This window comes from Mastigoproctus giganteus, chromosome 7 (assembly GCF_048544385.1).
Source record: "Mastigoproctus giganteus isolate SK-2022 chromosome 7, ASM4854438v1, whole genome shotgun sequence".
Lineage (NCBI taxonomy): Eukaryota > Metazoa > Arthropoda > Arachnida > Uropygi > Thelyphonidae > Mastigoproctus > Mastigoproctus giganteus.
Window position 1 is genome coordinate 135,940,671 of NC_143581.1, and position 17,042 is coordinate 135,957,712.

General features: G+C 34.0%; 1 protein-coding gene across 1 annotated transcript in view; it reads left to right on the forward strand.

The window, feature by feature from the left end:
- The window catches only part of Usp7 (Ubiquitin-specific protease 7), a 518,151-nt gene that overhangs the window by 202,186 nt on the left and 298,923 nt on the right, over positions 1 to 17,042 (forward strand). The window contains exon 11 of the mRNA XM_090378438.1: positions 11,934 to 12,014. Coding sequence (XP_090234564.1) covers positions 11,934 to 12,014 — 81 coding nt within the window. The remainder of the gene's footprint in view (positions 1 to 11,933; positions 12,015 to 17,042) is intronic.

The following is a 17,042-nucleotide window of genomic DNA, read 5'->3' on the forward strand; positions in this document are numbered from 1 at the left end:
GGGCAAAGGAGAAGATGCATATATGTTAATCAGTTTCTCCCTGTGATATGCACATTGTATGGGATGGTATTTCTGAATAGAGGAAGATCTCTATGTCACTGCCAAGAATATCCATAAAACATTACAACAAAGAGCCAAAACATCATCGCCCTTCTCCCTAGTTTCACACTAGGGAGAAAGGCGATGATGTTTCATTGGATTCTATGATGTAGTCACAAAGGAACTGGATGCAAAGAATAACTTTGATATCATATATTTGGATCTTAGAAAAGCCTTTGATACTGTTGTGCATGGAAGACTGCTGCACAAATTAGAGCAGTGTGGCATTGGAGGCAAATTGCTGCTATGGATAAAGGGATGGTTGACTGGGAGAAGACAGAGAGTGGTAATTAATGGACACTGCTCTTTGTGGACTAATGTTTTTAGTGGAGTCCTTCAAGGTTCAGTGTTGTTTTCTGTATTTATAAATGATATTGATAATGGTATATTAGTCTTAATGTCCAAGTTTGCGGATGATACGAAGGTTGGCAGGGTTGTTAATGATACTAATGACAGTACACTGCTGCAACAGGATCTAGAAAAGTTGAGCAGATGGGCTGAGAGGTGGCTAAATGAAATTTAACATTTGACAAATGTAAAGTACTACATATGGATAGCAGTAATCTCAGAGTAATGTATCAACTGTGTGGTACTATAGTGACAGTGGCAGAGAATGAAAAGGACCTGGGGGTAATTGTGCAAGCAGATATGAAGTTTTCTGAGCAGTGCAGATAGTCTGCAAGATAGTCATGGTGTCTTGTCAATGATATACAGGAATTTTTCTAGCAGGCATAAGGAGGTGATTATCCTCTTGTATAAGGCAATGGCCAGGCCACATCTTGAGTACTGTATACAGGTCTGGAGGCCTCATTTTAGGAAGGATGTAGAGCTGTTGGAACAAATACAGAGAAGGGCAACAAGATTAGTGAATGGAACAAAGGGTTGCTTTATACGAAGAAAGGCTTAAGTTTTGCAAATTAACAGTGTCTTTGAGACTAGGCACCTGCGAAGTGATCTGATTGAGGTGTATAAATCTTTGAATGGTTTGAGCATGCTCACTGTGGATGGGATTCTTCCTCTTGTTCAGAATAATCGCCTGAGAGGGCATAAATTCAAATTGAGGAAAGTTAGTTGTAGGATAGATGTACGGAAGTTTGCCTTTAGCCTCCGGGTGGTTGATTGCTGGAAGAAACTTCCATCTGTCGTTGTAGAAGTTGATAGCTTAAATAGATTCAAGGCAGAACTTGACAAACATTTGGAGCGAGTGGATGGGCAAAATAAGCGGTATTTTTTTTTTTTTTTTTTTTGGCTGATGCTATATAAGCTTGCTTTCTTGCATCATGTGCCTTTGCTAATGTTTAGGCACTTTTAGTATTAGTAGTTGCAAAAGATACAGGAAAGCAAGCATATACAGCATCTGCCAAAAACACACACACACCCCCCTCATCACTACCATATCCATATCACCTCTTTTATTCCACCAATAAAGCACCCATCTATCTAGCTTCAAGTGCTAGGCTTTTCTGATGATTAAGTGAAGTGTTTTAGTCAAGAGAGTATTATCTATTTGATTTTAAAACAAATTCTCTTGAATTGAAGTTATTTGAGTTATAATCTATAATATTCCATAACTAAATTATAAATTGCGTTCATGTACTAGATTTCTAATTTTACAATTACTAATATGCAACTAAGGGGAATAGTGAAGAATAGTAAGAGGGATGTTAAAACTAACATCAACATATTGTGAACACAATAAATATTTAAATTTATCTCTGCTGATTACAGCTTGTATACATTGACGGGCAGTCAACAGGGACCAGCACCCACCAGGGATGTTAAAACTAACATCAACATATTGTGAACACAATAAATATTTAAATTTATCTCTGCTGATTACAACCTGTATACATTGATGGGGAGTCAATGTATACAGGCTGTAATTGATTTAATTTCTTTACTTTTAAGTATAAAATTATATCAATTGGGGAGTTATTTTAATTGTAAACTGGAAATAATGGACTGTTGGTCCAACAGATAGTTTCACAATTATTCTTATTTTAGTTTTTTTTTCAGTGTGGCTCTCAAATATAATCATTTCACTCCTTTCGATAAGTATGGACAAGTCAAATAATAATAATAATAACAACAACAACAATTTTGTAGGTTAAATTCACCATGAAAGTTGCTTTGAGCATCAGTACCCCAAGAAATAATGAACATGGTCCTACTGCATATAATGCATTAAGCTCTTCTATATCTAGGCTAGGTAGGAATGTTGTATATACACATGACAAGAAAAATTATACCATATATTAATGATTTTAGTGAACATAAATGAGCAACACAAACTGCAGTTTTTTTTTTTTTGCTAGTGCAGCAAAACCCTGTGGCTTCCTTGCACCTTATGGCAAATACTATTACTATTAGCACATGCCAGAATAAAATCTGCAAAATCTGCCCCTACATGTCTCCTGAGCATAGAACTGAAAGAATGGATGAGTATAACATGTTTTGTCATGTTATAAGATTGGTATATACATTATTGCATGTACTGAATGCTGGGAAAGACCTAGGTCAAACTGAAAGCAAACTGCACATATAGCAGATTATATTATTAAAAAAAAAATCGAAAGATAAAAATTCTAAATTTATTAATGAATTTTAGCTACAATATTACCAGGATCACGATTGCACAAAATTGCTTATATTTGTTCTGGACATAGAAGAAAACATTAGAAAATAAACAAAGCCGAATATGTGTTTATATCTTAACTAAAAAGTTTTTATACTCATATGGTTTAAATGACAAATTTAATGGTCATTGTTACACCCATAACACACATGAAAGATGCATATATGCTATATTCCATATGATCAAAAATCTGAATAATAATGACAAGACGGCTGCCCACAGTGGTTTAGGAAAACGGTATTTGATGATTATTATAATGAATTGCAAAATATTTTGAAGTTTAATTAGGTTCACTGGAATACCACCTAGCTATACCACCTACTTTTCCAGTGAAATCGCCAACTTATGCCTACACCACTATGAAAAGAAGATCAATAACAGTGTTATGATGTATATTGTGTAAATGACCTCCTTACCATCTGACTTGACCATTACTTGCACTAGACGCCTCAGTAGCCAGGTGGGCAGGAGCAGCAGTGTGTACCACACGCTTCTTGATTAGACCAGGGTTCGAGCCTGTGACCGCCAAATACGGAGGATGCAGAAAGATCAGGGAATGACCACTGGATATTGTTATCTCTTTTGAAACGGAACGTGTGGAAATTAAAATATTCGGTAAATGAGAAACCTTCAGTTTTTGAAAACTATTAACTTCCCAAATTGGCGGGCTAACAACTCTAAAAGCATACATGGAAATATAATAAAAACCAATGCTTAAGAATTCTAAATTTATGTAACAGGGATAATTATATTAAAAGTGAATGTGAACTTAAGCATAATGCGGTACCCTTAAATTTCATTAAATGTATTATATTATCAGAATGCTGCAGATACGTGGCTAGAAGGTAGTAGTAGTAGTAGTAGTAGTGGCACATGATGCAAGAAAGCAAGTGTAGAAGCTTATGCAGCATCAGCCAAAAAAAAAAAAAAAAAATCACACCTTTCCCTCCAAATGCCTGTCCAGTTCCTCCTTAAATTTATTTAACCTATCAACTTCCACAACGACAGATGGAAGTTTGTTCCAGCAATTAACCACCCGCTGGCTAAAGGCAAATTTCCGCACATCTATTCTACATCTGTCCTTTCTTAATTTGAACTTATGTCCCCGTAGGTTGGTAATCTGAACAAGTGGAAGGATCCCATCAGAATTCAGCGTGCTCAACCCATTCAAGGCCTTATAGACCTCAATCAGATCACCGCGCAGGTGCCTAGTCTCCAGCCACTGCAATTTGCAGAACTTAAGCCTCTCTTGGTAAGAGAATCCCTTCATTCCCCTCACCAATCGTGTTGCTCTTCTCTGTACACGCTCAAGCAAATCTACATCCTTCCTAAAATGAGGCCTCCAGACCTGTACGCAGTACTCAAAGCATGGCCTGACCATTGCCTTATACAGAGGGACAATCACCTCCTTTTCCCTGCTAGCAAAATTCCTATATATCATTGACAAAACCCCATTACCCGCCCTAGCAGCCTGTCTGCACTGCTCAGAAAACTTCATATCTGACTGCACAATTACTCCCAGGTCTTTTTCATTTTCTAGCACCTTAAGTGTAGTACCACACAGTTGGTACGTTTCTCTGGGGTTACTTCTACCCATATGCAGTACTTTGCATTTGTCAAGGTTGAACTTCAGTTGCCACTTCTTAGCCCATCTGCCCAAATTATCTAGATCCTGTTGCAGTAGCACACTGCCATTACTGTCATTAACAACCCTGCCAACCTTTGTGTCATCTGCAAACTTCGACATTAAGCCTGATATACCTTCATCAATATCATTGATAAATACACAAAACAACAGTGGACCCAACACCAAACCCTGTGGGACTCCACTAATAACATTAGTCCACAAAGAGCAGCACCCATTGATTACCACCCTCTGTCTTCTCTCACTTAACCATCCTTTTATCCATTGTAGCAACTTACCCTTAATACCATTCTGCTCCAATTTGTACAGTAGTCTTCCATGCGCAACAGTGTCAAAAGCTTTCCTGAAATCCAAGTATATGATATCAAAATTATATAAAACCAGTATACAAGGTTTTCCACTACCTTGTATATTGCAGATATATGGGCAGTAGCAGCACTTTAATATATTCCAAAATCATAGCTGTTGTTAAATCCTACTTTGTGAGTTAGCTCTACATTGGATTTCCATAAGTGTTCTCTTAGTAAATTAATAAGAGGAGTATACCTCAATATAGTACGTGGAACACTTCCGTATGATACCCTCCAGAAATTAAAACGGAAAAAACGAAAAAATCGACAACTTACCGGTACATTAAAGTAAAATATAAATATAATTAAAGTAAAATATAAATAATTAAATAATCAATTTAACACAATTCAAAATCAATTCAAAACAATTAAAATTCAAATTAACGCAATTAAAAGAATCTAACGAAAATATTCAAAACGATTTTCCTTCCTGAAGCTGACAATGCCTGATTCGGTATTTTTCATTCCTGTGATCACGACAGTCGGTCGAAATGCATTGTCAGCTTCAGGAAGGAAAATCGTTTTGAATATTTTCGTTAGATTCTTTTAATTGCGTTAATTTGAATTTTAATTGTTTTGAATTGATTTTGAATTGTGTTAAATTGATTATTTAATTATTTATATTTTACTTTAATTATATTTATATTTTACTTTAATGTACCGGTAAGTTGTCGTTTTTTCGTTTTTTCCGTTTTAATTTCTGGAGGGTATCATACGGAAGTGTTCCACGTACTATATTGAGGTATACTCCTCTTATTAATTTACTAATATTATTATCAACGTAGAACATATTGAGTATTACAGCTCTGATTCATACTATCTAAATAAGTGTTCTCTGTATATGTCTTTCAGTATTGAACCACTGTATACATATATAACTATGATATGGTCCTTATTCACTTGCTTGGTGTGATGAATGACCTTTGGTGATGTTTTCTATAATTAGAGCCATATTTTATTTTATTCCTTTTTATTTTTATTTCATTTTATCTTTATTCCTTTACTTATTTGTTTTAATTCTGCATAGTACAGACATGTGTCTGTTGTGATGGTTTAGGGCCATTACTGGCATGGATGGGAAATCCAGATAACCTCAGCACCAACTTTATATTCTTAAGTCATGTGCTGTTCACTTTCCTAAAACTAAAATTTACCTCACTCTGGGCTTTTAATGTAATACAAGGGCAGGATTGTCTATTTCTATCCTAATTACTTGCCTAATTTTGCCTCCTCCTCCTCCTCCTGTTTGCTAACTCACCATTCAATATGTTATAACCACAAAACACAGTACACAAAAATATAAATATATATGTATATATATATATATATATATATATATATATATACACCTAATTCTGTTTTTACACGATAGATACGTTCCTGAAAAATACGTGTAAAAAAAATTCGTGTAAAAAAAGACATTGTATTTATGGAAGAAAAGAAGATTGGTTCCGGATCTAAAAAAAATCAGTAAAAATAATTAAAAAAAACACATAAAATATTCGTTTTCAGCTTATTATTTTATTTCAACAAAATACACATGTAATAATATGTAATTAAAATGTACTAAAATAAATTTGTATGCATATGAAATGAAAAAAAAATTCTTCATGAACAAAAAAAAATTCTTCACGAACAAAAAAAAATCTGTTTTACACATAACAAGATTTTATTCATTTTCACTTTCTGATAATAAATGGCGCATACGTTTGTGTACGACTGGAATATTACTTCCATCACTAGAAATGTTGTGGACATCGTCTTCTTCCTCTAATGAAATTCTTTCTGTGATCTCTTCAGCAAAATCAGCACGAGTCTCCTTTGGTGCTGATGTTTCACCGGTTTTACGAACGAATTCAGTTATTAATCGTTGTGTTCGTGTTTTGGTTAGGCCGTTATATAATTCTCTGTAAGAGGCTGTCAACAACTTCAGTTCACGTTGAAACTTCCCAGCGCGTTCCTCATTAGGGTCATGTTTGACAAAATGATTACCTAATTTTCTGGCCAGTTCCAGACCTTCTTTTATTAAATCTGCATTTAGAACAGGATCATTTTCTTCATTATCACTACGTTCTGTGGGATAAGGAGTCCCAAGGACAACCTCCAATATTTCATCTTCGCTTAGGGCTTTGTCGGTTAACAATTCATCAATATCTTCAAACGATAGATCATCGAATCCTTCTCCACCAATTTTGTGTGCCATTGTAATGATGTTGGGAAATTCGGTCGTATTAGGGATGATGGGATCTTTGCTTTTTACACATTGTGGCCAAACCGCTTTCCAACACGCATTTAAAGTTGCTGGTTTTAATTCAGTTAACGCTAATCCAACTTGATTGATACAATCCATAATTGAGAATTTCTTCCACACATCAATGACTGTTAGTGTTTCATCATTCAGTTTGTCCAAAACGTGTTGGAATGTTCGTTTTACGTAGCATGTTTTAATTGTCGCAATTATACCTTGGTCTAGCGGTTGTATCAAAGATGTAGTATTAGGTGGCAGAAATAAAATTTGTACGTTTGGGTGTTCCAAGACAGGATGGCCGGGTGCATTGTCAAGAATCAGAAGAACTTTAAATTCGAGACCTTTCAAATTCATATAACGTCTGACTTCTGGGACGAAACATTTGTTGAACCATTCTGTAAAAATAGTAATGGTCACCCAGGCCTTCTTGTTTGCCATCCAGTGAACAGGCAGTTTATTGATATCTACACCTTTCATTGAACGTGGGTTTAGGGCTCGATTTACCAGCAGTGGTTTCAACATACGATCTCCTGAAGCATTGGAGGAAAATAATAAGGTCACACGATCCTTAGCTACCTTAAAACCACCAGCAGTTTTCTGCGATTTGGCTACATACGTTCTGTTCGGCATTCGTTTCCAGAAGAAACCAGTTTCATCTGCATTCCACACTTGATCAGGAGTGTATCCTCCATCTTCAATAATTTTTGCAAGTTCCTGCGGGAATACTTTAGCAGCCGATTCATCTGCAGATGCAGTTTCACCTTTAATTTTTATATTATGAAGAGCATTCCTTTTAAGAAATCCTGTCATCCAACCTGTACTCGCAGAAAATTCATACTTTCTGTTTAACTGAGATGAAGTGCTTGGCTCCTTTTCTTTAATCTGTCTGTAAATTCTTAGTGCTGTTTGCTTGATGGCATTTCCATCTACTGGTACTCTTTTTTGTGACTGATCTTCTATCCATATTACCAGGGCCTTTTCCATTTTTCCTTGACAATATCTCTTGTATATGATGATGAATTAACACTTACTTTTGTTCCAGAACATACCGACTTCCTAATTGCAGCTTCATTTTTCTTAATAGTTCTTACGGTAGCTTCATGTACATCAAAATGCTTTCCTACAGACGTAGCCCCTTGTCCAGTTGCAAGACGATCTAAAATTTGAATTTTAAGTTCCAAAGAAATCGCTTTCCTTTTCATTTTGGTAATAGGCAAATTATTCGACATTATATAAGGGCTACCGAAAAATATCTCAGTTATAATTAATAAAAAAAGGTATGAAAATTTTGTAAACTTACAATTTATTGACTATCGGCAAAATTAATAAATTTATATGTGCACAGATTTCACTAAAGATTCTTTCACTTTGAAATAGAGCTTACTACTACATGTCTGCCGAAGATACAATGCACGAATACCGTAGATGTGCACCACATTCAATAAAAACGTTGATGATTCATAGATACCTAGACGTAAACATTGGTAAGCAAAAGCACGCGTTTCAAAACGCATACACTAGCTGTTATCCAATCTATTGATGCGTGTAATATAGAAATGATACTAATATGCCACAAATAAAAAAAATTTTCTTAGAATTTAGGCAAAAAAAAATTCATAGAAATCGTGTTAAATCAAAATGACTCGCGTAAAAAGAGAATGAAATATTTATTTTGAATTCGTGTTAAACCAAATTCGTGTAAAAAAAGTTCGTGCAAAAACAGAATTAGGTGTATATAGGTACTAACAAGCTCTGTAGCAAGTCTCAATATAGGTGGGTACATTAATACAGAAATACAAAAACTTGTGTGTGTGTGTGTGTGTGTGTGTGTGTACAGTTGAACACATACATATAACGACCCCTGGGGGAAATAATAAAAACAGTTGTTATATCGATCATTTATGAAATCAGCAACAAAACAAGAAAAAAACTTGTAGCAAGTTTTTTTCTTGTTTTTTTCTTTGAACACTTAATATAATTCTATTAATACAATATAGTGTAATCTTATATATAATATGTATTACAGTATTTAAACAAGAAAATTATGGTTTTTCATTGGTTCTAGAGTGCAGTAAGGTGCAATACAATTAAATTGAAAATTTCACTACATAGGCTACCTATCAAAACCTAATAAGAGAATTGTTTCATACTTAAAAATAATATGTCAAAATACTGTGTTTCAATTATGGAGCATGTTTTAAAAGAGAATAGTGTATATCCGGCTTAATGTCAAATTTTGAAACATAATACAAATGTTGGCATGGTGATTAATGATAGTAATGAGGTATGCTGCTGCAACAAGATGTAGATGGGCTGAGAAATGGCAACTGAAGTTTAACATACACAAATGCATGGAACTACGTAAGGTTAGAAGAAATCTCGGAGTAAGGTGTCATCTTTGTGGTGCTATACTCACGGGAGTGAAAAATGAGAAGGACCTGTTTGTAATTGCAAAGTCTGGTATGAAGTTCTTTGACAGTGCAGACATGCTGTCAGGAATTTTGCTAGCAGGGAAAAAGAGGTAATTATCCCATTTTATAAGGCAGTGGTCAGGCCACATCGTGAGTGTGAATGGTGTGGGTTTGGTCTCATTTTTGGGAATAGCTCCTGGAATTGATATAGAGAAGAGTAATGATATTGATAAGGGGGACAAAGGGCATGCTCTTACCAAGAAAAAGGCTTCATTTCTGCATATTGCAGCATCTAGAGTGTAGGCACCTGCAAGGTAACCTGATTGAGGTCTTTTAGACTATTTGGATGGTTTGAGCAAACTCAATGCTGATGGGATTCTTAGCTTATGCATGTGAGAGGGCTTAAATTAAAATCGGGGAAGGCTGGTTACAGGATAGATAGCAGTAGTGGCATGTGACACAAGAAAGCAAGTGTAAGAGATTATGCCACATCAGCCAAAAAAATAAAAAAATTACGCAACAGTTCCCTCTAAATGCGTGTCCAGGTCTTCCTTTAACTTATTTAACCTATCAACTTCCACGACAGATGGAAGTTTGTTCCAGCAATTAACTACCCACTGGCTAAAGGCAAATTTCTTCACATCTATTCTACATCTGTCTTTCCTCAATTTGAATTTACGCCCCCTTAGGTTCTTAATCTGAACAAGTGAAGAATCATATCAGAATTCAGCATGCTAAACCCATTCAAGGACTTAAACACCTCAGATCTGATCACCTTGCATGTGCCTAGTCTCCAGCCGCTGCAATTTGCAGAACTTAAGCCTCTCTTGGAAGGAGGATCCGTTCATTCCCCTCACCAATCTTGTTGCCCTTCTCTGTACACGCTCAAGTAAATCTACATCCTTCCTAAAATGAGGCCTCCAGACCTGTACGCAGTACTCAAGGCGTGGCCTGACCATTGCCTTATGCAGAGGAACAATCACCTCCTTTTCCTTGCTAGCAAAATTCCTGTATATCATTAACAAAACCCCATGACCATCTTTGGCAGCCTGTCTGCATTGCTCAGAAAACTTCATATCTTATTGCACAATTACTCCCAGGTCTTTTTCATTTTCTATCACCTTAAGTGTAGTACCACACAGTTGGTATGTTCCTATGAGGAGACTTCTACCCATATGCAGTACTTTGCATTTGTCAATGTTAAACTTCAGTTTCCACTTCTCAGCCCATATGCCCAACTTTTCTAGATCCTGTTGCAGTAGCACACTGCCATTACTGTCATTAACAACCCTGCCAACCTTTGTATCATCTGCAAACTTCGACACTAAGCCTGATATACCTTCATAAATATCATTGATAAATATACAAAACAACAGTGGACCCAACACTGAACCCTGTGGGACTCCACTAATAATATTAGTCCACGAAGAGCAGCAACCATTGATTATCACTGCTTGGGTGGTAATCTACTGATTGATTACCACCTAATAAGATGTCAGTGAGTTGTTTGCTGGATCAGGCTTCTGTCCATTGTTGTGAATGTGGGTACTTTAAATAAATTCAAGGAAGAAATAGACAGATATTGGATATTGATGGATAGATGAAATGGGATTTTTTTTTTTTTTTTTGACAGGTGCTGTATAAGCTTGCTTGTATCATTTGCCATTATTAATACTAATTATTAATACTATTAATAATACTAATCTATTGCTTAACTGAACAATTTTATTATTTACAGAATATCACTGCACCTGAGAAGGTTATCCCTACAAATTTCTAAATGACAGAAGCTTAAAATTTGTTGTCTGATATTTCGTAATTGAATAATGTGTAAACATCTCAAGCATACTCTCTTTTGTATATAAATAACTCGATTTTCCTGGGGTGTTTAATTCGTCTTGGTCTAGTTTTAATTATTTTTGGATTAGAGCTAATCCTGTTATAACTCATAGCATTATGTCACTAAAATGACAGAATATAGTAAAAATGCACAATATAACAGTCAGCAATAGTTCTAAGAAGCTATAAATTGTCAATACTTATCCGATTTGCTGTCTTATTTCTTTTTTTTTTTCAATCAGTATTGGCCTATTATTACTCAGTGCTTATGTAATAAAAAGTTAATGGATTAAAATTATATATATAATATTATTCATATCAATATGTATCAAACTATTATTGGTGAAGAGCTGCTTAATTTGAAACATTAAATAAAAATTTATTGAAATAACAGCATAAATTAGGAGTATTGCATCGTTTTTCGTGGCTGACTTTTTTTTTTTTATTATATATATATAATATGGAATTCAAGTTAGTTGCTTATTTTGATATTCTGGTCTATCTTGAAAACCATTTTTGCGACAACTTCAAAACTTCCATTTTTATTATAATATTTAATGCCTTCTTTTGTTTTTTTTAAAAATAAGTTGTATCTTCAAAACCAGTTTGTTTTGCATTGAACATTTAATTATATATCTATTTCTATATATATATATATATATATATATATATATTTTTTTTTTTTTTTATTTATTTATTTTTATAGCTTTTGGATAACATGGAAAGCAAAATGAAAGGGACTTGCGTTGAAGGCACAATACCCCAGTTATTTGAAGGAAAGATGACTGTAAGTCATTCATTCAGATCATATATAGATTTTCTTATATGTAACGTAAATAATATTTTCCCTATAAAAGTGTTTCATGTGAAATTAAGAGTCATGAATTGTGCGGCAGGTACTGTATATATCTTCTACAGATATTCTTTGGTGTCATGGTATTCAAAACTTACGAATTATATGTGCAATGTGAATTTTTGACTTGTACAAATGAGTATATTACTCATTTGTACAAATCAAAAATTCACATTCACATTAGCTACAATATCATGAATTGTTCAGTTCAAAGAATAGAATTGTTCATTCTGTTCAATGTAAGCAAATTGAACAGAATAATTTTATATATATACAAATATATAAAATATTTGTATATATATACTTCAAAAGAGTCCAAACAAATGTCTTTTGTTCTTGAATGTTTTTTTTTTTTTTATTATTTTTTTTTTTTATTACTGCTGCCCATATGCAATGGGAAAAAAAAAAAAAACTCAACGCTTTTATTTTTTTTCTCATTTACTCAGTGATTTATGGATGACAGCTGGAGGAAGAATGGTGCACTTCTTCCTCTGAGTATATCTTAATTATTAATGGAATTTTTAAAACTTCTACTTTTATCTTCTTATGGACTTCAAAAAAGTTATAAATAAGGATTAAGAGGTGAGTACTGGACAAATTAAGATTTCGCTATAAAATAATTATGGGAAAATGGATAGTACTTTAAGACCTAACTATAAAAAGCTTCTAACCTTCATCAGTATCATTGATAAATATAGTAAACAACAGTGGTCCCAACACCGAACCCTGGGGGACTTTACTAATAAGATTAGTCCACAATGAGCAGTATCCATTGATTACCACTTGGTCTTCTCCCCCTGAACCATTCTTTTATCCATATCAGCAATTTACCTTAATGCCATACTGCTCCAATTTGTACAGTACTCTTCCATATGCAACAATATCAAAAACCTTTCTGAAATACAATTATATAATATCAAAATTATTTTTACATCCAGTTCCTTTGTGACCACATTGTGGTATCCAATCAGTTTTGCCAGGCAAGATTTCCTCTTATCAAAGCCATGCTGTCTGAACTATAGCTGCATTCTTGTCTAGATAATCCTGCATTGCTTCTTTAACCAGTGACTCAATTACTTTCCCCAGAACAGAAGTTATATAACAGGTTTGTAATTACTCGTGAATTGGGGGTGCATCCACACTTCTCCAATCTGTGGGGACTGGAGAAGTGTGGATTGGATCCAAGGATGCGCTCTTAATTGTGCATAAGGGTTTTCTTACTTCCTTTGCTGCCTCCCTTAATATAACTGGATAGATCCCATCTGCCCCTGGTCTTAAGTATATATATGAAATGCCTAATATAGGACTGAGTTTAAATAAGAAGTGTCAGTTGATAGATAAAAATAAGGATGATATAACAGATGTACCTAAACGCGCAAAGCAATGGTAAAGGATGCAAAAGTATATATATGCATGTGGGAATTAACTGGTCTGATAATAGTGCAAGGATGGAAGTGAAATTTACATAAAATGCCGAAAACTAATAGGAGAAGGATAGTAGAAATCGCAAAAGATGTAGTAGTGGTGAAAAAGAAAGAAAGAATGTGAATATCTGATATGTTATAATGAATGAAGAGAATTAAAGGCTGAATTGAAAAGCCAATTAAATAGGAGAGAGCTGTAAAGAAAAATTAATTCAAAGTAATTAAAACAACAAAAGGAGAACTAGCCAGCATAAGAAATCTGTGGGTAAATTTAGCTATAAGTCGAAAAAAAGGGGGAAGCAAACATGCAAAATTCTGATGTTTGTTAAAGTTAATATTGATACTTTCAGGTATTTTATCCTAGGACTACACCTGACTATGTATCAGGAACTGCATTCCTATACTTGTCCATATAAGTATAGGAATGCAAGTAAGTGGAAGAGAAGCAAATTAAAGAAAAGCAATTCTCTTTTAGAATATGGACAAGATATATATATATATTATTCTTTTGTATTATCATTCTATTGTGTCTTAATCTGTCTTTTGTGCATCGTTAATGCCATTGTTATTGCCATGTTGGCCAATTGAACATTATACGTGCCAGTGTGTATATACGTTTACAATAGTTCGATTTTCTTAAATCCTGGTGTTTTTTACATATAGGTATTGGCGTTAATACAATACTGGTCTTTAAGCTAGCATTGTCTCGGTTATCTTAAATTCACATGGCCTATACATTTAGGATTTAGAAACTTATTGCGTATTGCTAAAGTAATTTTCATGATAATTACTGATGAAAATTTTTTATGTATCTGTAGCAATAGGTAATTATCAATACTATTTTATAACTATATAATAATATTTATGCATTTTTGCTTTACATCACGTGGCTGTCAATCCCCTACTTCATCGGGGGCTTTGAGTGGATTAACAGCCCATTCGATGTAATGCTTTTATACTTATTCGTTTCCTGTTTGTATCTATCACAGCTTTGCTATTTTATTTAATTCTGGATACTAAGGACTTATGTTTATATTAATTTTCTTAATTATTGTTAGCTAAACTAGTATTAATTATGAATTAGTTAATTTTTTTTTACAATCTCTTCAGCAACTGTGATAGAATACACAAAGCCCAAAGGGTAAGCATTTTATATTGTTATTCTACAACTTAATGTGGTCCAGTGTAGGTCGTAGAGTCGAAAAGGGAATTTCCCGCTTTTAATTTGTTTTTATGTATGGTTATTTTTATGGCGCAGTCGCATTAGCATTTCACTGTGTGCTGATGTTGCATTGGCCGAAGTCCCCGATTTTCAAGCCAATGCCTATTATGGTGGTTTGTTGTTGTTGGTTTGATGAAATTATGTTAAATTTCTGTAGTTTGTGTTAACTTGTGGATTAAATTCCTTTATTTACATGTGTATTTACATTAATTTTTACATTTGTTTTATGCCTTACCTCGGACTGTGCCGGTACTACTTTTCCAAGGCGTAACAGCACGTGTATGTCCAGAGGCAAAGCTATATACAAATTTACAGCCTCTTACTATGGGAGTTTTTTTTTGTTGGGGGAGTTTTCAATTTTGGCAATAGGTTGTAGTGCAGTCAGGCGACGAGCCTCACCTGAGTACAGTAAACCTTATAATCATGGGGATACTCTTCTGAGTAATTACTATTTTATTTTTAGATGGTTTTTGATGAAAGTATGCGGGTCTACATTGGGGTGGTGTTTTCTAATATTAGCGTATATGGTAGTTTTTATATGATATCTACTGTATTGTTTGGGAATTTTATTTATTTCCAGTGTTCTGATGAGTTTTTGTATTGCTATCTTTCCGCTATTTATATTGCTGCATATTTTTAATAGTCTGTTTGTTTGGTTTCTTATGGTGTTCCCGTGTATATGTTTTGCTATGTTACTATCCCAGTGTGTAAGTTTTATTGTTTCGAAATTAAAATGGTCTCTTTTTGTCATAGTGTTGTGTATATATTTTGTCTGTGTTTGCTTTGTCGGTTCTAGTGATAACGAATTTGTTTTGTATTTCTTTAATTTTATTGTTGATAGTTTTTAAATTTAAGTGTTTGTTATTTTTATTATGTTTTTGTAGTGTTATGTTTTCCCTGAAACATTCTAATATGTTTTCAGTATTGGCGTTTATCCAACATTGGAATGATTCTATGGGTTCATTGTTTTTGTGTGCTGCTTTGAATGCAAATTGTAACAGATCTGTGTATATTGATTTTTTTATATATTCCAAAACTATCAACAATAAAATTAAAGAAATACAAAACAAATTCGTTATCACTAGAACCGACAAAGCAAACAATAATTTCAGTATCATTTGCAAGAAATTCTACATAGAAGCCATTAAAGAGGAATTCCATGACAATGAAACATACAAGTACATAGACGCCAATCCAAACAGCATCAGCAAAAAAATTTTGGCCATGCATAAAAAACTAAAAATTAAAATAGACAGGATGCAATACCCCTACATTTACTGGATTCCAAAATATCACAAGATACCTACGGGAGAAAGATTCATCACTTCAGGCAAAAATAGCTACATCAAGTATACTAGTAAGATTATGGAAGACAAATTAAAAAGCATCACCAAAGAAATCGAAAACACCAGAATTATCAACAACAACAAAGAATATTTGGACGACCTAAAAAAACAAAACAATCATATAAAAAGTATAAACACATATGACTTTAAAAACCTCTTTACAAGTATAGCACACGACAACCTAATAGAAGTACTACAGATATATTACCAAAAATATCAAAACATACAGCAAAGCAAAAAACAATACTGGAATGACCTCACAAAAATCAGTGTTAAAGGCAATTACATTCTAATGGGGGGGCAGAACATATATACAAAGCAGGGGGAAAGTAACATTACCAACAAAATAAAATTCTAAAGATACATAGATGACGTACTCGTGATCAACCATGACAACTTTATAAACATAGCAAAGACTTACCCAACAGACCTAAAAATTGAATGCACAAATCCAGATAATAACCAAAAAGCTGTCTACCTAGACAGCGAAATTGCCATCAACACAGACAAAATATATACACAACACTATGACAAAAGAGACCATTTTAATTTCGAAACAATAAAACTTGCACACTGGGATAGTAACTTAGCAAAACATATACACGGGAACACCATAAGAAACCAAACAAACAGACTATTAAAAATATGCAGCAATATAAATAGCGGAAAGATAGCAATACAAAAACTCATCAGAATACTGGAAATAAATAAAATTCCCAAACAATACAGTAGATATCATATAAAAACTGCCATATACGCTAATATTAGAAAATACCACCCCAATGTAGACCCGCATACTTTCATCAAAAACCATCTAAAAATAAAATAGTAATTACTCAGAAGAGTATCCCCATGATTATAAGGTTTACTGCACTCAGGCGAGGCTCGTCGCCTGACTGCACTACAACCTATTGCCAAAATTGAAAACTCCCCCAACAAAAAAAACCCCCATAGTAAGAGGCTGTAAATA